The 21954-nt window shown below is 45.6% G+C and overlaps 1 protein-coding gene across 11 annotated transcripts in view; it reads left to right on the forward strand.

The window, feature by feature from the left end:
• auts2a (activator of transcription and developmental regulator AUTS2 a) overlaps positions 1-21954 on the forward strand; it is a 198115-nt gene that overhangs the window by 153827 nt on the left and 22334 nt on the right. For all 11 annotated transcript variants that reach the window (XM_029172675.3, XM_041073885.2, XM_041073884.2 and 8 more), the window contains one exon: positions 20178-20226. In XM_029172675.3, coding sequence (XP_029028508.1) covers positions 20178-20226 — 49 coding nt within the window. The remainder of the gene's footprint in view (positions 1-20177; positions 20227-21954) is intronic.

The raw sequence follows: 21954 nt of genomic DNA on the forward strand, positions 1-21954 counted from the left end.
CGGTGATTAAAGCTGTCATTTCCAGCTACTCATTAAAGGAGAGCGCCCGGCCGTGGGAGGGATTCAGAGAGGGCTGGAGAGGACGGGAAGGAGGGAGACAGACAAGAAAGAGGAGGATGAATGGGGACATTTTCTGTCTACTGAAGCCACCTTTCTAACCGAAAGCAGGGGCCTGTATAGTGTTTTCATAATTGGCGTGTCCCCCCCAGTCTGACTCCGACATGGCAAAAAGTCTGTGGTCAAAATCTATTATAATAGAATCTTTTATGATTCCCCAAATGCTGCTTTAGTTCAGCTGCCAGTGGGGGTTGCTTATGAAAAAGCGAGCAGTAACAAGCGACAGTAGGGTTCAAATCGAAGTCGCTTTACAGTTTGTATTAATTTTCACATTTTGCAAGGAACAAGGCAAAAGTTATGACGCACACAGACAGTAAAAAAATCAATACAACTCTGTTTTATATTTCTGTTTTGCTGCTGGCTATAAATCACAAACAATGCTCTCAAAGAAAGTGAAACTGTTGACAAAACAAGCACAACACAACAAACCCAGATAATAGTGAAGTGAGTCTGCAGCCGCTCCGTGCCTCCTGGCAAAGACATTACTCTATGTGGCATACACACATGCACTTAAACTTGAGAGAGAGAGAGAGAGAGTGTGTGTGTTCACTCCTCGGCTTGCTGGTAGGAACCTCATCTACTCTAATAGGTGGTGTTCGTGGATGTGGGGCACTGAGATGTGAAGCTCCAGCTGAGCTCCTCTCTACAGGGGCCTACAGTCCCACTGTGTCTTGAGGACCTGCACTAATGGCCTGGGGAGCCCTTACTGCTATTGTACCCAGCAGGCCTGCTTCCACACACACACACACACACACACACACACACACACACACACACACACACACACACACTGCATCGGCTTAATCTTTTACTATGATTCAGTGTCCCTCAGATCACAAGCTGGGAGTTTTGTCAGGGGTGCACATGGCTTATAGCAAGGGGGAGATCTACTGCTACATGTAGTTTCCAGGACTTGACTTGACTCATGTCCTCTACCTGTAATTAGTTCTGTCATGGGAATACGGCATATTCAAAGACACAGAGGCACATGTGATCCTAAAGTGTGAAATCAAAGCTCAGCCTTTCTGAGTACTACCCATTAAATCTAACTTTATCCTTATAGATAACAGTGTGAGCATATACTATGTATCTGTGAAGGAAAATCACACCAGCGTTGTCTATTAGGGGCCTAATGGTGCAATTAATTTTGTTCCGTCTGTTCTGGAGACTTTCAAAGAAAATTGATTTTTTTTCTCCCTCCCCACTTGTTCTCTAAACTGGTATTAATGACGAAGATAAAGTGGTTCCTTGGGTGTCTCGTGGGCTCCCAGCAGTCAGTTCATTTGACATTATTCTGGTGCAGCTGAATGGAGCTACTGCAGCAGCCCGCATTCTCCTTAGCTCCATGTTGACAAGCCAACAGCTCCCTCCTAGTGCGGCTGTAATGAGGAACTCTCCCTCATAGGATTCGGGCCTAGGATCACACAAGGGCCGTTACACAGTCAGCGCTGGTAGAGTAGGGAATAGAAGGACAGAGCAGGGCATCAAGACTTTAAAATGGATTATGTCATATGGCAGGTTATGCTACACTCAAGGTGCCCAGGCAGCTGACAGTGGCATTTTATGCCTGCAGGCCCCACCTCTCCAGGGAGGCCCAGCCTGCAGACTGTGGTGCCCACTAAAGGGAGGGGCTGACAGGGCCCTTATGACTAGACACTCTCCCTAAGGACCACTCAGGAATAAATTAGCAAGGCCACAGCCCTTCTGGCATAATGTGATTGGACATGAGGGAGGCAGCCCCACCCCTCATGCCTACCTCCCAGAGGACATGTATAGTCAGTGCTCAGCCTTATCTTTGTTGAGCATTAAAATACATGATTGCGCCTCCAGGGCATGCACAAAATCTGTCCTTTGTGTACATTATTCTCGCCATCCAGACAGTTAATCGTATATCGTAAACCCAGCAGCTGAACCATTCCGAAGTACGACGCTGTAAGTTAACAGACGCACTAGTCAAGCTTGTAAGAGGATGTTTTTATTGTCGCTGGAGCCATTTTCAGTGTTTTTATGGCTAAATGTTATTCAGGGGAAAGCAGGGGAAGCAAGAGGAGGAGTGTTGTGGTGTAAGATGTTTAATCCCCAGCCACAATATACGGCCCTGAGGTGGTGCAGCTTCTTAACCTTCACCTGCTCGCTGTGATAAGAAGCCTTCTTTGTTGTCGACTGTAGAGTAATGCCAACTAGCTAAAAGCCTGGATGTTGTTAATCAGTTGATTTGATCAGCCTATTGTGCATCGAGGACAGAAATAAAGTCTGTTATTACTGTGCAAGTTGACTGGTGTTTTGCAATCAAATCAAATCAAATCAACCAGCAGATGTTTTTTTGGTTTTGAGTGACTACCTGAAGCTTTGCCGTGCACCAACACAAGTCCCGTCCCAGGATGTCACTGTTTGTGATCTCTACACGTCCCTGCAGGAACAGTTTTACAGGAATTTGCCGTGCCCTCATCCAGCTATTTTTGTAGGTCCCAGCTGCCAATGATTAGCAACGCGGACCGTGCCTGGAGCCTTGCCGACGGTTCCCTTTTTGATTAGCAATTATTCCAAAAAAAAGGCGAAAGGGAAAGTCAGACACTCTGAAAACACGGGTCCAACCTGTTTTTCCATTTAGTAAAGCTCTGTCAGGCCAGGCAAAGGTTGCTGCGGTTCACTGGGGTCCACAGCGCCACTTGGCTTTGATTCTCCGATGCCTCCCAGATGTTGGGATCTGGCTCCCCACTGCCCCATATGGTTCCACTTACTCTCCAGGGGAGGAAAATAAATGGTTTGTTTTTCTATTGTGGTCTCACTCATTATGCACTTATAAAGCCAGCTTTTGAAGATTTAAAAACTTGTGCCTATTGAGCCAGATGTAAACTGGCATGTTAGCTTGGAATGTGCGGCTTTTCGTTTTAGGCTCATGGTATTTTCCTGATTTGGTACTGTACTAACAGGAACACAGATTAGTACCAGTGTAGTACATCATCCAATCATTTTGATCGCAGTTCCAGCTGTTGTGTGTTAACCAATATTAGGACCTTCCTCCAAATCTGGGAATAGTTCAAGATTTTATTCTTGAAATAAACGATTGATGTCCAACCAGAAATGTTTGCCTCTAGTTTCTACCTTTCCATATCAGCTATTTTTATACAGCAGTGTATCTAAAACTGCTGGAAGCACACCAGACATCAGCATGTTTGCTTAACCCCCAAGCCCAGTCTTATCTCTTGCTGGCCCAGTGGTGGAACCTCCATTTCTTCAGTTGTCCTTCCAAAAGTGTTGCTTTCAAATTCTCTTCACTGTCAACAACTTTGTTTTGCCCACCAGTGCTCCCGCATGTCCACAATGCGCTGATCCGTGCTCCCACAGCTCCTCTGAGCACTCGGGGAAGTGTTAGTTTTGTTGAGTAGCAGGTGTTCCCAGTCTTGCGTGACCTGACCTTTGGAGGGTTAGTCGTCTGTCAGTGGGTGTCACGCCTATAAGTAAGACTGGGGTCACCCTTCTTAGTGAGAGGTCGCACACTAGACATGCTATGAAAGAAAGAGCATGGTTAAAGAGGAGAGAGAGGGGAAGATTGACTACGGAAGCCTTTCCCTCAGACACAGGCCTTCTTCAGATTTTTTACTTTTTTCTGGTTTTGAACAATAAGTCTACATCTGGCCCTTCTTATGTTTAGTCACAGTTGTTCTTCACCCTTGTAAGATGTTGCCTGCAAGAAAAATAAGAAAAAGGCATCTGGTGTTATTACTTGGCTGCTCTGAAAAGGAAGAGGGGTCTTTGGAATGTGCATCCTGTAGTAAAGCTGGAGGCAATGCTTTAAGATCAGTATGACATTGCAGCAGCACGAGCCGTTTAATGTGACGTTTAATGGAATTTATAACATAAATAAATGTCTCATCACTTTGGCATTAGCTACAAATGACAGAACAGCAGGGTATTGAGAAAATAATAACATCCTATTTACGCTATAAAATCAAATATTTTTAGACATCTGTTTCTTTTGTTGGGCTTTATTCGGGCTAATTCAAACATTCAGCTCCTCTTTCAAATTAGAGCATGTTGTCAAGCGCAGAGATGAAGCCTATCTTCATTAAGCGTCCTTTAATTGGCTTTGTAAGGAATAATCTCCCCATCTTTGTGAGCTCCTTAGTTGGCAGACAGTCTGCACAACATCGGCGCTCATCTGTCAAAACGTCAGCTGGATCTCAGAAATGAAAGCGACACATGCCAGCGAGTTGTTCGGCACTGTGTACAAACACTCCAAATCACACTCCAGTAGAAAGGCCTGTCACCAGCCGGTTTCAAGGAAATTAGAGTTTAGGTAAACACAACTGTCATGTGCAGTGTTTCTTGGAAAAGTTTCTCTCTTGGCTCTGTTCTAATCTTTAAAGGACCCTGAGCCCTGAATATAGGCATGTTTCCATTCATCACATGGCTTAACTGCTTTTTGTTGGTGAAATGCTGACAGTGTTCGCGAATTCTGAAGGCCCTGGAGCGCTGGTGTTGTCAAATTGAAGCGTGGGAAGCAGAATTGCTGCCCACCTGCGTAGCTCAAACACCGCTCCAGGGTCTTGCCTTGATGTGTGATAGAAGTAAGGTACCACAGAACCAAACAAAACACACAGCGTGCCCTCTTCTGATTAGCAGACAGCAGCGTGATCTTCCCTGTCCTTCACCAAGGCTTTATTCAGTGACAGGCTCACACCAAGGCCCCTGTAACATAACAATGAGAAACTTGCCAGCTTGTCAGTCTTATTTGCTCCATTTCCCGTCTCGCAGCGTACTCGTCTCTGTAGGCACAACTGTATCCTGGAGCTTAATAGACAGTAGAGGTCTCAATTGAAAATGCGAATGTGCTCATCACAGTGTGTAACCTTGTTCGCCCTAGGTATTTAACACAGGACAACTGAAGGCGACGGCTTGACCGAGGTATGTCAGGGACAAATCAAAAGCTATTACCGGAGACATGCCTTTGTGTGTGTGCGTGCATATCTCTGTGTTTGCGCCTCACAGCCACATTTTCGACTCCCGCGATTTCCAGCCAGTGCATCAGTCCGAGCCGGAGTGACATGCAGTGGCGTTCTTTGTTTATCTACTCCAGGGCCATGCTCTTCGTGTCTCTTTGTGTCGCTGTCACCAGAGCAGTAAGCATTAAAGGAGGCACGGGAACACGATAATAACAGTGGGGACATGTTTGTTTGTCAAGACAGCTCTGACTCTCCAGGCGAGCGCGTTGCTGGATTCATGAGACATGACAGCTATTTAGCTAGGAAGGAAAATGAAGAATCAGCTTCAACAGCACAGTAAAGAATCCTGACACTTGATAGATTATACATTGAAATGCCAAGCCAGTGTAAAACTGCTTGTTGCATGAAGGCTCTTTATATATGCAATAAAGCTGAAGGTCTTTTTTGTTACTGCTTTTCAGCTTCTGAGAAGTTAGAACAAGCAAAAATATGAGAAGTAAATGATGAAAATAAGGGGATTTAAGTTCCAGCTTATTCTTTTCTGAAAATACATCTCTCTTTAGATGACTTTAAATTGTGTTGTCTAAAGTTGCGGACTGTCCAACAGAAACTTTGCGCCCATTGATAAACGTCTATAAAATGAGAGGACAGTAATGTTAACAGCGATGTTGATGTTAAGTGGCATCAGCTAATAGTGGAGCCGAGTTCTAACATTGAAGCCACCTTGGAAAGCACTGTCCTTTGAGGACACCGCCTTCCTGACACAACATTCATCTCCATGTAGTCTGTTGCAGACATCATTAGCTGTTTATGGGAATGTCAACTAATGGATTTGTGTTAATGCATAAACATAAGAATGATCCATCAGGCGCTCACAAAGCCCCTGTATGATTTATCATTAATCACTATAAATATGCCCTGGCTTCCAAAATGACATTACACAGCAGAACGCAGTGTATTTTTCTATATGCACAGTCACACGGGGGAAGAGGCCACGCCAGGCACCAAGCTTTTAATGAGCACGGCGCCGAACACACTCGTTCCCCCGTCATTGCACTAAAGAGCTTGATTACAGATGCCAACGCTTCCGATGACAAAAACGACATCTGTGAACATCTGCTTTGGAAATTAAAGCTGGCCTTGGAACGGAACATTGACTTTGTTTCCCGTCTTCGTGGACCAATTAAGGCTAACAGATTTACACACCCGGATCAATCTGAAAACAATACTGGCGCTGCTGTCTTCCTCACGTTTGAAGGCAGCGTGGCTCCATGGTGCCCATTAGCATTACAGAACAGCAAGCACCCTGACCCCTGTGACATCCTCGCTCTATTTTGTGTGGATCCCTAGAGACGATTTGTCTTTAATCTAGAGAATACGCTGTGTGTGTGTGTGTGTGTGTGTGTGTGTGTGTGTGTGTGTGTGTGTGTGTGTGTGTGTGTGTGTGTGTGTGTGTGTGTGTGTGTGTGTGTGTGTGTGTGTGTCCCTTGCTTCCTCCTCTCCGGCATCCTTGCTACAGTTAATTAACAGTTATTAGTGTTAGCGCAGAGCACCGGATAAGATGTCACAAATCATCAAGTCTCTAGGTGCAGTTCCAGCAATTAAGAGCTCCGTCGCACCTTCCCTCTCCACAGATATTTGGTACACGTCCAGGGTCCTTTGCAGACCTGAAAGCACTAATCAAATCATTTCTGCTCAGATTTTGTTGTCATTATTTCAAGCCCTAATGATGTGAGACTCCCAACTCGGTACCTCCCCCAGCCCCAACTTCTGTCTGCAAAACAATGCGAAGCTACGCTTGCTGCCGTGCTGCTAATGTGGAATAATAACTCCAGATTTTGTGCTTTCTTTTCACAATGGCAAAAGGTCTGTTTACACCCAGCAGGCTTTTCTTTACCCAGAGATTCAGTGTGCAGCTGGAATATAGAGTCTTATGTAAGCGTTTGTGTGAAAGTTGGAGGGGGATGAGCATCAGGTTACTAATGTTTAGCTGCTGATTCTGATGCTGTCTTTGACTTTCTAATTCCCATCCGTTTGTCATCCCTGTAAATGGAAACTTAATTGCACCTGTCTGAGGTGAAAGGACCTTGAGCTGTACTAGTCCTTTCTGTAGCTATTATTTATATGCTATTTCTTTGTGGCCTCTTAAGTGTAGTGCAGTACAGTGGAGTGGTGCTCCACAGTGGGAAGGAGGAACCGTGTTGAGTGAACAGTAGTTGCCTCGATAAGTTAGGTGTATTAGAATTAATACCAACCCCCCTTCAGTACTTCAGTGGAGGTTGACGCTATCAGAACAAACTGTTGTAGCTACAGTACGAAGCAGTTGGCTGTATGTGATGTGGCTGCATAGAAAACTATGCCTTGTAATTTAAGGGCGCTACAGTACAGTGGGAACCCATGTACTTCATACAGCGGTTAGAAGTGATGTTCCTGCTCGTAGGGGACACAGAGGTTCAGCCTTGTAAAAGAATCATTATTCCAGAACTGTTCCCATAGTCAGTCTGGTTCGTAGGCAGTTTATTAAAAATACTAATACAGCTTCTTTACACGTCTGCGGTTGCAGCACATGTATAATTTATTTTTATTTAATCGCGGAATGATAAAACAAACGCATCAAAGTGATTAAAAAAGGTGTAATAAAAGTGAGGAAGAAGAATCCACAGACGCTGTGCAACGTGTTCGCTCATGCAGCCGAGTTAAAACCCACAGGGAATATAAAAACATTACATCCCAAGACAAAATGAAGCAAAAACAAAGCAGCTGTAAAATCATGATGACAGGCTTGGAAAACGATTAACATAACTGAATATAAAAGGAATATTGTTTAGAATTGTACAGCTGTGAGACTGTAGAGGGGATTAAAACATGGAAATAAGATATGATCACAAAGCAGTAACTCTATAGGATCCTGCAGTGTAGGGTGTGATGTTACACACTAGCGCACTCAGTTTTCAATTGACCACTTCTCATTTACATTAACTGTAACGAGATTGTGGCACTGGGTCTGTATTCAGTGGGTGTTGGAGATGAAACATTTCATTTAGTTTGGGGCATGCTGCCAGCTCCGTCCTTGGCCTTTCATGTGGGAGGCAGCGAGCATCCTTCTCGCTCTTCAATGTCCAAATTCCTCCTCCCGAGGGCAGCCTCCTGTCAGGTGTCGGCAAAATACTCACCAGTTAGCGGTTGTTGGAAAAGACATGGGCCGTCATCCATCAGCGGACGTGAGTCACTGGCTGAACAGAGAGAGGAGGGTGAGGCGTCATAGCTCAGCACTGATGGTAGGACCTACATGATTTTCATTAAAGCAGAAAATGAAATCAGGGAGGTGCAGGGAGCATCCATCAGAAAGTGGAACAATAAAGTGGATGTTCTGTTGGAAGGACAGAGCTTTGTAGTAGCTGAGTATGTTGAATTCAGGAAGCAGACGGTGCTAGAAGTGAAGTGATGTAGTAAATGGAGGTGCAGGCGATTCACACGGTCATACTGGTGACTAGTGATTTGGAATGTAATTCTGCGCGTGTCCCTATCTCTCTTTAATTAACGTGAGCAAATGAAGACACAGTGGAAGAGTTGGAAACATTGCAAAGCCAAGCATAATCTTCCAACTTTAGTCCCTGTGATGCGTCCATGTCCGTGATGAATCCCCCTGGATTAGTTCACTGCTCATTGTGGGCTTAATAATACCCACAGGTAGAGCCTAAGTGCAGAAGTACTGCTCAACTCCCCCTCAGTGTGTTTAGGCTCATGTCTGAAGATGGATGAGTTCACTTTAAATGCTTTCTCTCTGTCTGTCTCTGATGAAGGTCTCATCAGAGGCTTCGTCAGACACTGAGGGAACAGTTTCATTTTCCTCTCATTACAGCAGGCACTGGAGAGTCACCGAGCTCCACAACTGCTTGATTGCATTATCAGGCGTAATATATGCCCCTGTGACGAGGGAGCCTGTCAGCGCTGGAGGGAGGGAGCCTCAACCTGTAGTTTATTGTGAATATTTATTGATTGGCGGTAGAATGTGGATATTTGTTTTCAAACCCATGAGGTCATTGAAAAATGTGAATCTATAATCAACGTCTTTGTCAGTGTACTGAGTGAGTGCAAGGTTATATTTTGGGTCTAAAATATAAACATCAGCAACTTTTCTCTCCGTTTAGAGTAATGGTAACTATTAATCTAAAGTAAGCTGCTTGTCTCGCTCTGGAGTGTTTTGCATGTTTCGCTGGCACTTGCAAAGGTCAAAGACTGACAATCACTGTTTATCACTCAGACAATCATTATTAGCATTGGCTGCAGATAAGGAGCTATAAAAGAATCGCAATTATCACCATTTTAGGAACGGTAATTATGGGCATCATTATCATCCATCATGGTGTTTAAGTGGGGCCACGGTCCACTAAATGAGTGTTCATCCTGCTCTCCATCACTTCCTCAGCACGGTGGAAAGAAACATTAGAGGACGTGCTGGAATCAGAGCCAAGCGAAACAAGTGTGTCTAGTCTGCTTTTCCCAGCGGCCCACAGCCTCCTCATTCATTTTTAACCAGGTCTCACCAAAGGTTTTACCCTACTCAAATCAGTTTGGAAAGAGATCACAGATGTCCATATTAAAGTGCAAGTGGTTTTCCTGGGCTGTCAGCGAGGCATGGCCAGCATGTGGATTTGTAGAATGAGGGGTTGAAGGACAGTTCACAGCTCATCCATAGGAACAGAAGGAGAGCTTAACAAAGTAGGTTACATTTAGCAGCCCCCGCAGACACGCACCCACCTGCTATTCACCGTTTTCACATCTTTAGCTGCAACAGTGCAGCGTTCCCATGGATGAATTAGTAATGATAAAACGTTCCATTTGGTCTATGGAAATCCTGTGCGCAGCATTCAACCTGGCTAATATAAGGAGCCACTCAATTTTTCATGCCCACGCCAAGTGTAGCCTTCAATTTAACATGCGCTTTTAATTCGGGGAGTGCTAAATTGCTTTTTAATGTTGAGGAACATGGTGTTTTTGGAGTAACTCGTGAAAAATGCATCAGCGATATGCAAAACAAATCAGACCCAGTGTTTGGTTTGTTTTTTTAAAGACACAAAGCACCACCACAGCAAACGAGAGTGAAACCAATATGTTGTTTTGACACATACGGGGCCTCAGGACGACACCTCCAGCAGGAAGTGACGATGTCTGTCTGTGTTGATTGCGGGCGATGGTGTGATGAGTTTATTTGTTATGTCGTATGTATCATGTATGAATTCATGAGCACCATCAGGCGTTGTTGCCTGGAGCGTTTGCTGGGTGACAGGTGTTTGTGGGCCTCTGCCACCCTGTTGGATTCTCTCGCCCTCTGGAGGCTTTTCTGAAGTCAGAGCCCAAACTCTGCGGAGCATGACAGAAAAGACAGTCCTCTAACGTCCCCGGTCAGAAAGTCAGCAGACGACTTTGTCAGGGCCAGCGAACCCACTGCTCGCTTATCACACAACAATGTGGCCACTGGAGCAGCCTAATCAGTACACGGCTTCTTCTACCACCAGTTCGGTCCCAAGACACACTGTCTCCACCTGCAAACAGGTTTTAAAATGAAGACACAATAAAACACACAGTAAAAATCTTGGCTCCATAAGACATTCACACATTAAGGCTCTTAAAGGACCAGAACAAGTAGCTTGATATAGTGTAATAAAATATTTTATTGTTGCAAAATGTTAGGTTTGAGAACATACTGTACCTAAAGAGCATGCCACATGATTTCCCATGCAAACTAAATGCTTCAGTTACAGTAGGAATGTTTGTGTTAAACCCATTAGCGCAGAGCCTGAAGTTGTAATAATTGTGTTCCACTTGTTCATTCAGCCTGTCAGAGTGCAGGTGCGTGCGTGCGTGTGTGCACTCGCATATGTGCAAGTGAGAGTCAGACCCACAGGAAGCTTCTTCAGATCATCCTGTGGCGGCTCAGGCTCTAGTGACTGGACCTGGGTGGCCCTGGAAGCACCAGTGGCGATACTAACACACAGAAGCATGGTCTAACTCTACTTTATGCCGCTCTGCTTTTGCTTTAATAGCAAACACACACAATTACATAAGCACAAACAGTATCGCACACACTTTTGGAGAGAGCAAACTCTATGTGAGCTGCGGCAGCCTGGCCCGTCTCTAGAAAAGCCGGCGGCCACTGTGCTCCTGTCAGGCAGCCAGCAGGACAACTTCACAATGTGCACATTTAGGACCTAGAGTCTGACGGCAGCGCGGAGTTTGTGGAGTAAAGCGTGGAATGCGTCCCGCGGGCAGACGCAGGCCTCTCTCAAAGGCATCTCTATTACAAGCGGACAAGCAGGGCCTTATGTTACAGACGCCAGGCTCGGAGACACATTTCCAGGCTGGTGCCCTGCGCCGTGACAGCACGCGCCCTTGTGGAAATCTACTGGCCCACGCTGCCGTCCACTTCACATTCTTCATGCAGCATGCACAGATCTGTGAGAGCCTGTAAGGGTTCGTGTGTGATGTGCGGCAGGCTGCAGCCGACGTGATTGTATCTATCGTGTGCCATCTTGTAAAGTGTATCGTCAAAGCTTAATTGCTTTAACTGAAGGTAGCTACCAGCAGCAAGAGCTGGAGCAAAGCATGACAGCGATGCTTAGGTCTGTCTGCAGCCAGTGGCTTCTTATTGATAATGACAGATAAAGAGCCCTGTGATCTTGCGAAGCACCAGGCACCAGCGTTGATTACCATCCCTGCTGATAACGCTGCATGCTAATCATTGTAAACATCGTGTTGTGGCTTTGACACACTTAGGCTTATCTGTAATTGGTGTAATTGTTACTAGCATTTAACGAGATCGTCTTCCAGATACACGCCGTGCCAAAAGGGCCCGGTTATGGGAGAGGCTCCCTCAGATCTTCCTCGCTGATGAGGGCATTAGATCAACACTAACTCCTCTCGCTGTGCTATTAATGAAAGGCAGCCACAAGCCAGAGCACAAATCCGATAAAAGGGTCTGGAGTTGAGGGGGTCATGAAATATTTAAATATACAGGGCTTCAAAGCAGAGGCGGCCTTGCGTTGATGTCAACAGACGGACCCCCTGCAGCCCGGTCATGGCCCCAGTCTCTGGCCCCCAGCTACCTCCACATGTAGGTCACAGACCAACAGCTCACTTTCAGCGGTAGGGACACCAACAGGGAAAAGGAAGGGATGATAATGCTGCTGTCTCTCTCTCTCTCTCTCACTCACACACACACACACACACACACACACACACACACACACACACACACACACACACACACACACACACACACACACACACACACACCGGTTTCCCCTGTTCTAGTGTTACACTGAGTGGGAGGTGAGTAGCACAGGGACAACCAGGTCATAGAGGATATTCAAGAGCGGTCCAGACTCCGGAAATGTTAAAACACTGGCATGACAGGGGCTCAGATGTCCTGCGGTGCGCATGCTCAGGCCCACGCCTTGTTCAGGCACCGACCATAAGGCTCCTTTCACACAGAGGAACTCAGAGCGTGGAAGGATACAGCCCCTGGCATTCAGGTGTGATGGAGGGGACTGTTAGAGTGAAACACCACGGCTCACCTGTCAACCGCTGAGTGACAAAGGATCTAAAAAAACAAGCTGCTCTCCACTTTATCATTTCACGCCATTTTTTGTTTTCCTTTCATACAACATATCACATCACTGCTCTCCCTTCAGCCCCTCAGCGGCGACGCTATGAGAGACAGAACAACGACCTTATTTAGCTCAAGCTCGGCAAAATGCAATTAGAAACCCCTCGGTGGCCACCGGCAGCCTGGAACAAAATGGAGAGAAAGGCCCGCGATAGAGAAGACGCTCAGGCTGGGGGGAGGGTGGGCGGAGGCTGTGCTGTTGTCTGTCACCCTGCTGGATTTTGATGTCCGTAGCCCCCCTAGAGAGCCCATCATCAAGCCCCCACTCTGGAGCTGTTGAGCGCGGAGTGCCATGGAGAGGCTTGTCTGAATGAAGTGGGGGGATGACTGGGCCTGTCTCTGTTGGGACCTGACAGAATGGTCCTGACGGAGCGTTTCAGAGACCTAATACCTCCGACCAAACTCCTCCAGCTGGGCGAATCGCCTGAGGGGGCTGCAAAGGGTCAGACAGGTTTTAATACAATGCCTTAGTGGTGATTTCCTCAGTGCTTTCCCGTAGTCATTCCTTTTTGAGAGGCACACAGCAGGCCTCCTTTTCCTTTCAGCTACCTCCCTGGCTCGTCTCCCTCTCCGTCTCGTCTGTGGGCCCCGTCGCCTCCTGTTTTGTTTTCTTCCCCAGCGCTTTCCCTCTCTATTTCCTCATGCTTTATCTCTCTGCCTCCCGTTGCCTCCTCGCTCCCATCGCGCCGCCGAGGAGCATGAAACGAAATGAAAAAATATTATCCCTGCCTGAGCAGTTGCTCTTGGTTAGGAGTATTAAGCTGAGGCCCCGTGAGGTGGGGGGGTTCCAGTATTGCAGTTCTTTGGTTGTAGATGTCTTTTGGCTTTCTGCGAATATAAAGACCTGCAGATTAGGGAGAAAAATTAAAGCTGGGGCTGCGTCGTGCAGCAGGTTATCTGCTGATGGTTAATGTGTGTAATATGACTCTGCTGTAGAGCTTTAGAGAGAAAATTGGGGTCGAATTAAGAGGCTTATAATTCTCGCTTAATGTCACACAGATCAATTGACACTACAGCTTGATGAGGTTATACTGAATAAGCATATCAGAGACTTTATGGTATTTCAAGTCAGGCACTGTAACAAGCCAAACGAAGTGCTGCAAAACTCCATTGGAGGACACTGACATAACACGGGATCATTAAATCTTAATTTTAGTATGTTTATTTTTTTATAAGCTGCAATTCTACATTCTATAAATAAGAGCGATTTGGCCTTTTCTGTATGGATGTGGGAATTAGGCAGCGTACTGGTATGAAGTGTTAAAGGTAAACCGTGTCTAATAGGCATGATTGTACCCGCGTACGTCTGCGTGTGTGGCAGGCAGCATGTGCACCTTTCTGTTAGAAGGGGAGGGAATGATTGACTGGTCCCAAATTATCCACGGCATCGGAGCCAACAGCCCACATTCCACAGCCATGCCTGTAATTTAAGCAAAAAGGGTTTCCCATCTCTTTTGCCTGGGCAGAGCAGAGCTGGGCTGAGCGGCTCGTGGTGCCTTGGATTAGGGATGTAACCCAAGCATTTGAGGAAGTGAAGGTTAAACCAATTTTCTTGTCTGCATTGTTTTCCGAAGCGGGTCCCACAGCAGCGACATTAGCCTGATGGCCGGTGAAGTAGGTTTGCTCCCGCTGACAGGCCACTTCTTTCTGGGCCTGCGATGTCAACTGGATCTGATTATTGCCTACCAGATTTAGATAATGTCTGCCATTGATCGGGCCATTTATCTTGAACTCCTATGGCCCCAGCCCGCTTTCAGAGACCACAGGGAGATAAGCACATACAGATAAGCAGTTAACATGGTCTCTACAGGCTTTTAACAACCGGAAGAAATAATTTGCTGCCTCCCAGGCTGACGTGTGTGGTGCGTGTCGCATCTCTGGCCTCAGGAAGTTGTATTGCGAAACAAAGACTTTCCTTTTAAAGGTATCAACATGCATCTATCAGTGTTTCTAAAAATTAATTATCAGCGCTGGTAGAATTGAGTAAAGATTCATTTCTGGGATTATTTACAGGTTTAACATTAAAAACTCATGTGCTTAAATCTTTAATAGTCTCTGTTCGGATGCAGTTTAATAGAGACCGTTAGCTTTTTTCTGAAGGCTTCTTTCCACTTTTGGCTTCCTATGTTGTCCCACTTTGTATAATGGTTCCTAATGCATTGCATTTGTCTTTGTCTGTGGGTGTGTGTTTGCATGCATAGCTGTGTGCCATCCCCACATTAATACTAGCAATGACTGACAGATTAATTTATGTCTGGCTACGTGTCTGAGGAATCGGGAAGAAAGGGCCTGTCAGTGCAGCTTGTCTGGAGAGGATAGAGATTAGAGCCAGTTGTCATTGACAACCCAGTGCAGGCTCCGAGAGATAAGGTTGGATGTAATGACGGTTAAAAAATATTAAATTAATTAAAATAAACATCCTCGCTCAGCCCTCGAAAAGCGGAGAGAAGAGGAGATGTTGGCAAATCCACACGTGTGGGTTTATGTGTGTGTGCAATTAGAATTACATGTGTTTCACAGTCCTTACATGTGATCTGCAACATGTGGACATTTCAGATCTTGTGAAGGGGGTGTGATCTAATCCCACCCCTTCCTCTGACAACACAGGATTTATTTAAACACCCTTACAAAGCAGGTTACTTTGAACCCTCTCCAGTATGTTTATCAAGTATTATTGCCAATAATCAGATTAAGTATAAAAAAACACTGATACATAATGAAACAAGGTTTTCCATATGTGCCTGCTCTTAATACTGTGACAATAATTAGGTTTAGTATATTCACGTTTACACACTCAAGTAAAAATAGTCATTGAATATCTTACTGTATATATTCGTAACTTATACGTGTGATATCATAATGATTATTTAAATGCGTATTTATGAGCAAGTTACAGGCCTAACATTCTTAAATCAGTAGGTTCCAAACTCCACACTCAAAGCAAGACTAAACTGCTTCCTGTCATAACAATGGATAAGATACCATATGCAAATATGTGAACAGAGTTTGTGCAAGGTGTTCAAAGTATTACTCAGTGAAAGAAGTAGTTTTCTGGAGATCACACCTGGCCAGGTGCTGTGGGATGTGGACATGATGCCAGACGGAGAGCAGACATTCTTCACTGCTGACATTCTGACATGTGAGTCGGTTCTATTTCCAGGCTGCTGTTATTGTGTATATTGGCTCACAGTGGGACACCTGATTATCTCTGAGGCATCGTTACCAAAATTTGGTGCTATTGTTGCTATGACTTGTCAAAATGTGAATTAGCTGTGCAGTGTAGCTGTGTAGGCACAGTGTCCGAGACACTGGCTGCAGACGTGTAGTGTAAAAATAACCACCTGCTTAAGATGAGTGGGTGTCATCTGGTCGTACTGTGGTCGGCGTCATTGATTACCAAAGTCTTTGCAACCCGATAATGTAAGTTTATTACAGGTCCTGTAAAACGAAGTCAAAGCTCAGAGAAGCAGGCAAACCTATTAAGACTGCCCGTATCAGTAATATTTTAGATGAGGGTAGATTGGGCATAATGGCAGGAAGGCTCGTGAAGGCAGACTAGTCCCTTGTGATTGTAATCTAGGAGAGAGTTCCTGTAAAATTAAAGCGTGGTTGTGGGGGAGAGACAAACATGCCTCTGGTTTGTTTGAAGTGGAGAATCAGCGTCCAAAAAAAGGAATAAAAGATGACAAAATGTCAGTGTGAAGCTGATGGTCTATAGACAGAACTTACGTGCCTAGACAGCAATTACTGAGATACATAGCATACATCCAGACATCGCGTTTGATCTCCGTGCTTCATTCTCGTGCATAGACAATGTCGCTCCACAGAAAAACTGTGCAGGCTCCTTGTTTTATGTGCGTGTTTGCCTCTGTCAGCGTTGCATTTGAATTAAAAATAATGGGCAGTGAAAGATCCGGATGCTGATTGTTTGGCAGTGGGGCTGTAATCACAGACTTGTGGTTGCTCTCAAATCTGATAATGACCATTTAAAATGGAGAACAGCAGCTCGTTCATAGCTGCTGCTGCACAGCCCCATAAAAAGAACCACTAGTAGCCATTTTCTGTCTGTTGTACGTAGTCCAACAAATACACATCTTGGAGACAATGTGATGTGTTTGAATGCTACCGTGATATGCTCTTCATGTTTGATCACAATAACCACTTCAGACCTGAGCATTTTTGTGATCCAGTTCCATTCATCAGCAGTTGGTACATGTGCTGCTCGCTCTACACAGGATGTATTGGAGGTAAACTTCGCTGGCATTGAAGACGCAGCAGTGAGCCAGAGTTCAGTTAGAATGGTTAAACGCACGCGGCACACATCTGTGAGACAAACAAGGAGGCAGAGCAGGAGCAGCCGGAGGTACAGGTTACAGTCAGAGCCATGTTTGACGCTAAGAAGGGATAATAAATAAAATAAAATAGTCATCGAAACCAAAAATCAGCATTAACGTGACATTCTTGGTTGGGTACGTTATCAGTGTAACTACGAGCAGCCCAGATAACAAATCCCTGCATGAATAGCATTCTCATATATGTAGACATCTGAGTTCAGTGAGGCTGAGCATCTTGCTACAGTTTAGAGAAAAGTGCTGCTTTGTCAACTCAAACGTGTGAGGATTTGTTATATATCCCATTTCCCACGACTTCGTGTTTGTTTGGCTGGTCCCAGCCAACCAACGGCGCGTCTCTCCGTTACCAAGAGATGGATTAGCATCTCAGCTATGAGCTAAGTCTGGTGTGTGCTCAGTGGTAGCTTAGGCTGAGCTGGCAGGGGAAGACTTTGCAGTTCAACTCTATTGTGCATCCATTGACCTCCCAGCCAGAGGGTTAATGCTCATTAGACAAGCTGCAGAATGCAAGAGTTTGAACTATTAAGAGGATTCGTCCAGAAAAATCCAGCATTATACCAGGATTTAAAAAATGTGAGGATCAAAGCAAAGGAGGACAGGAACTATTGCTTCACAGGTAAATATCAGAAGGAATCAGTCAGGTTATCTACTTTATACACTCTCCTACAGTACATCAACACTGGGAAACGTCTGGAAGGTGACCCCACGGAGCAAAAAGAACTTATGCATTGCTTGGAAAAGTTATCACATAACCGTGAAATCTGTGCAGCCATGATTTATGTCTGCAGTGTAAAAGGTGGAAGCTCGTTAGGTTTTTTCTGTCAGGCAGGGCCACGGAGAGATCAGAGCTCAAATTGAAGACTGGCTGACCCCAAGTGCTTTTTATATTACCAGCTGACCTCCCTTCAGGTCAGCAGCCAGGGAGTTGATCTAGCAGGAAGTCAGCGCCTGTGGGCTGCGAGGAGGTGCGTGCTGCTCATAAAGGAGCGTTTTGTTTTTCCTCCCATCACGGTAGCGGCGCCCTACTGGGGAATTCATTAGCGGCTGACATCATCCCAGTCAGCGCAGAGTGAAAGAAAGAATATCTCTCAGCCTCAGCCACCCCCTCCCTCATTTCGCTCCCTCCGTCTTGTTCTGTCGCTCAGCGCTCCTATCCGTCGCGCAAAAGATAAACGCGCACACGTGCGCATCCGCAACCGAGGCGCCCGAACACGAGTATGTTAGTCTTCTGAAGGAGCACGACTGAGGTTGAATTCAAGTCCGCTTTGAAATCAGGAAGTGGGAGGACCCCAGCGTGAAGGCAGCGGCGGCAGCACTCAGGCAGTCAGTCACTGGATGAAAAGGAGTTTGTCTGCTGCTCGGGAGCGGATGGGGAGAGGCTCTTGTGTGGCCACCACCGGGATCCTTCGGAGAAGTGAGCGGCGCACGGGCTTTGCAGCTGAACACGCGTCGTCGCGCGGGCTTACACCTCGTGCATTTCTGTCCGCCGCTTATGTGATTTGGCTCGGTCTCTGTCTCCGCCGAGGAAACTGGTCGTGCGCTTTCTTGGATTGGTTCGCTCCGTCGGACGAAGCTTAGCGCACCGACTCGCAAACCTCCCGGATCCGGTTTGTCACCTCACGGATATTTCCGACAGGAGAATATACGTTAGAAGCAAAGCGGTGTCCCGAGGAGGGAAGGGAAGGAAGGTGGATCAAGGGATTCTTTGCTTTCGTCGCCTCGGTGCCGTTGCGGCTTCTGGGCGAGACGCATGGTTCCCTTTGTCCAAAAGGCGCAGTAGCTTTGTGAACGGCTTTTGGATTTTTTTTCTTGGAAAGGCTTCTCCTCTCGCTGCATGGCTGTGTGCGTTTTAAACGGAGTAGACTTCGCCGCTCCTTGTGTGGATTATATCATTTGAAAAGCAGAATGTGAGACGAAGCCCTATTTACCAGACCGAGAAACTAATATCCTGACTTGCTGGTTTCTCGCTAACGTCGGCCACATCAAAGGTATGCGCCGGCTCTGAGCCGCTTGCAATCTGAGATTTATCTGTCATTGTGTGCGGTGGTGTGCAGAATGGTCCGAGTGGGTGTTTTTATAATAGTAACCATATACCACACACTGAGCTGTCATTTATCCTGCAGCGCTGACTGTTTACATTTCGGCCGTGTTGCATTAGTCACTTAATTTGAAACTTAGTTGTGTATTCAAACTATTTACTGTTTGATTTAATTTAGATTTAGTGACTGCATGACCTCTCTTCTCCCGCAGCTCTACTGACAGACACGTCGGGATAAAAGACACGAGTTCGAACAACTAAGCCGTCACTGGACGCGGATATCGAATATTCCCGTAATCAATGCCGTGCTGTCACAAGACAACGTGAACCCGTTGTCGGGAGTGTCGCGCCTCAACGTCGTACAATTCTGAGGCTGGTGAAGGCACAAAGCCACGTAGATATAAATTTTATTCCGACAAACCGGCCAGTCTTCCTCGCATGTGCAGTTTCTACGGATGTTGTCTTGTTTTTTTTAATTCCATCAATTTAGTTTGGTTGTAAAATAATATTACCCTAAATATTTTGGTAATTTTTTTCTACCCGCGAAGTGCATTTTATTACCGAATTGGCCTTTAGTCCTGTTCTGCACATTGTAATATCTAGTCGGGTTGTTGTGCTCGGCTCGGAAAAGGACCGCGCTGTTTTGTGACGGAGCAACAGTGCCATCAAGTGGCCGGAGCGTTAGGCGACAGTTGTTTTGGTGAAGTCCAGTGTTGGTTTTAACCCTAATTCCCATTTCAACCCAGTAATTCGAAACATAATTTAGTCAGGGCAGGATATGGAAAATGGAAGTCATCTGGTCTGAATATGGTTGAGTTTGGATTTAGTAGTCGCGTATCTGCTGCCCGAGAAGTATGTGAAGTCTCCCTAGTCTGTGGCTAGATTAAGATTTAAAATTGACTTTGAATAACAGTTTTAGCGTTTTAACTTGTGGTAATGACTCACTACAGTTCCATCGGGACTATCTAGACTTGTGTTTCACACATTTTTGAGAGAAACTGTAGTATATATGTTTCTGTTTTCCATTTTGCTCATGACATTTTCCTCTCTTCCAGGTCTCTGATGCCGGCTCTGAGAAATTTTTTAGCGCAGCTGCAGTTAAAGGTACAGACTCTTTTTTTTTAACTATGCAGAAATGTTGACAGCAATTCTGCAGGTGGATTTTCTTTTCTCTGTTGTTACCATCATTTGGAAATTACTATGTATTGTTTCATCACCATGTTTCTGTATTACTATTGATAAATGATCCACTCAGAATGAATGATCTGATTTAGTCACCGTGCATTGTTATAAAGTACAAAGATATAATTCTACAATAGTCTTTGGCTTCTTAAATCTGACCTTCATGAGAATAGTTTGGAACCAAATTTTAATTCATTGACTTTTTGGTGACGTTGTTGCTGCCGTCGCCTGTCCTGCAGCTCTGAGAGGTGTAGCCGGCTGTGGGAAATGACGTGAGGGCAGTAAAGGCATCTGCCTCAGTGTGCCAACACTACACGTGACCTCATTATCAAGTCACTAATTTGCTGTTAAAAGCAGCCCCATTTTCTCTGGCTCATGGATAATGGAGGTTCCCTACATGAATGGACATTCCTCTTTAATGGGGGGAGTTACCATGCAGGCGGGAAGACGGCTCAGAGAAGAGGGTTGTGACCCCTTCAGGGCCGTGGCAGAAACGGGGCCAATTGCTGATGATGGGTCTCTTTAAAGCCCTTCTTCTTCCCTTCATCCATGTTTCTTTGCACTTTCCTCTGCATAGATCTCCAAACACATTTCCCACATTCTGGCCTTTGATTCCCTCCAGGGCTTGATTTGTGGCGTCCATTGGAGGGGGGGGGGGGGGCTCAATGGTCATGCTTGACAGCTAGGCTTCCTTTTGAACGTGCTACTCTGTGGACTTATTTGGTTCCCTTGAAAGGATTAGGGCCCTTTTGTGTGGCCTAAATCAACACAAGGCTGCCCCTTTTCCCCCGTATGAAAGGACCTGACTGGGAAACAGTACACAAAATACGCCTTCTCTCAGCTGCACGATAGTCCACTTGCTCGGCCCCTATTTTTATTTAAATATCACCTCTTTTATTCCTCTTTACTATCTCCATCACCACCTCCTCTCCTGCCATATGTTAATAACGAGTAAAAGAATCCAGGTGCAGGAACAGTCAGGACGGCTTGGCTCTTATCCGGAGGGCAGGGTTAAGATTAAAAGAGTCGACTGTGTTTTTGTTGGAAGGGATTACCAGCAAGCAAGCACCAGGACAAGCAACAACCCCAACACACTCAGCAAGAGACTCGTCTGTGGACAATCAGTGTCAATATTTGGCTAAAGACAGGTGTAGAAAGTCACGACGTGTTTGACGATTTATGCACTCATACAAAATACACAGGGTCGAGGAAGTCATAGCAAAACACTCTATATTGTATGGACCTCTGCCGTAAAAGAGAAACCACAGGAAACTCTGCTGAGGAATTATGTGAGTCGTGTGTTGAAAGGTCTTTTAAAGAAATATAATAGATGTGAATGCGTCTTCAGCTTTATTGTGAAATGCCTGTTGCAATGCAGAATCAGCATGTAAAGCCAGAATGATTGCTGTTGAATGGAGCTGTGAGTTTCAGTAGGTCTGCCAGGTATCCAGCACTGTGGTTATCACACCGAGGAAACTGTCCAGTCTCTGCAGCTTCTTAGGGAGTTTTCTTTTTTCCTTCTTGTACAATTGTTGTTGTAGACTTTGTCAGCTGCACATTATTTACCGTATCAGGTCATAGCAGTGTGGAGCATCTTGTAGGAATGGATGCCCTTCTCTACCATCGCAGTTTATCAGAGAGGAAGCCGCC

The sequence above is a fragment of the Betta splendens genome, chromosome 14 (genome assembly GCF_900634795.4).
Source record: "Betta splendens chromosome 14, fBetSpl5.4, whole genome shotgun sequence".
NCBI lineage: Eukaryota > Metazoa > Chordata > Actinopteri > Anabantiformes > Osphronemidae > Betta > Betta splendens.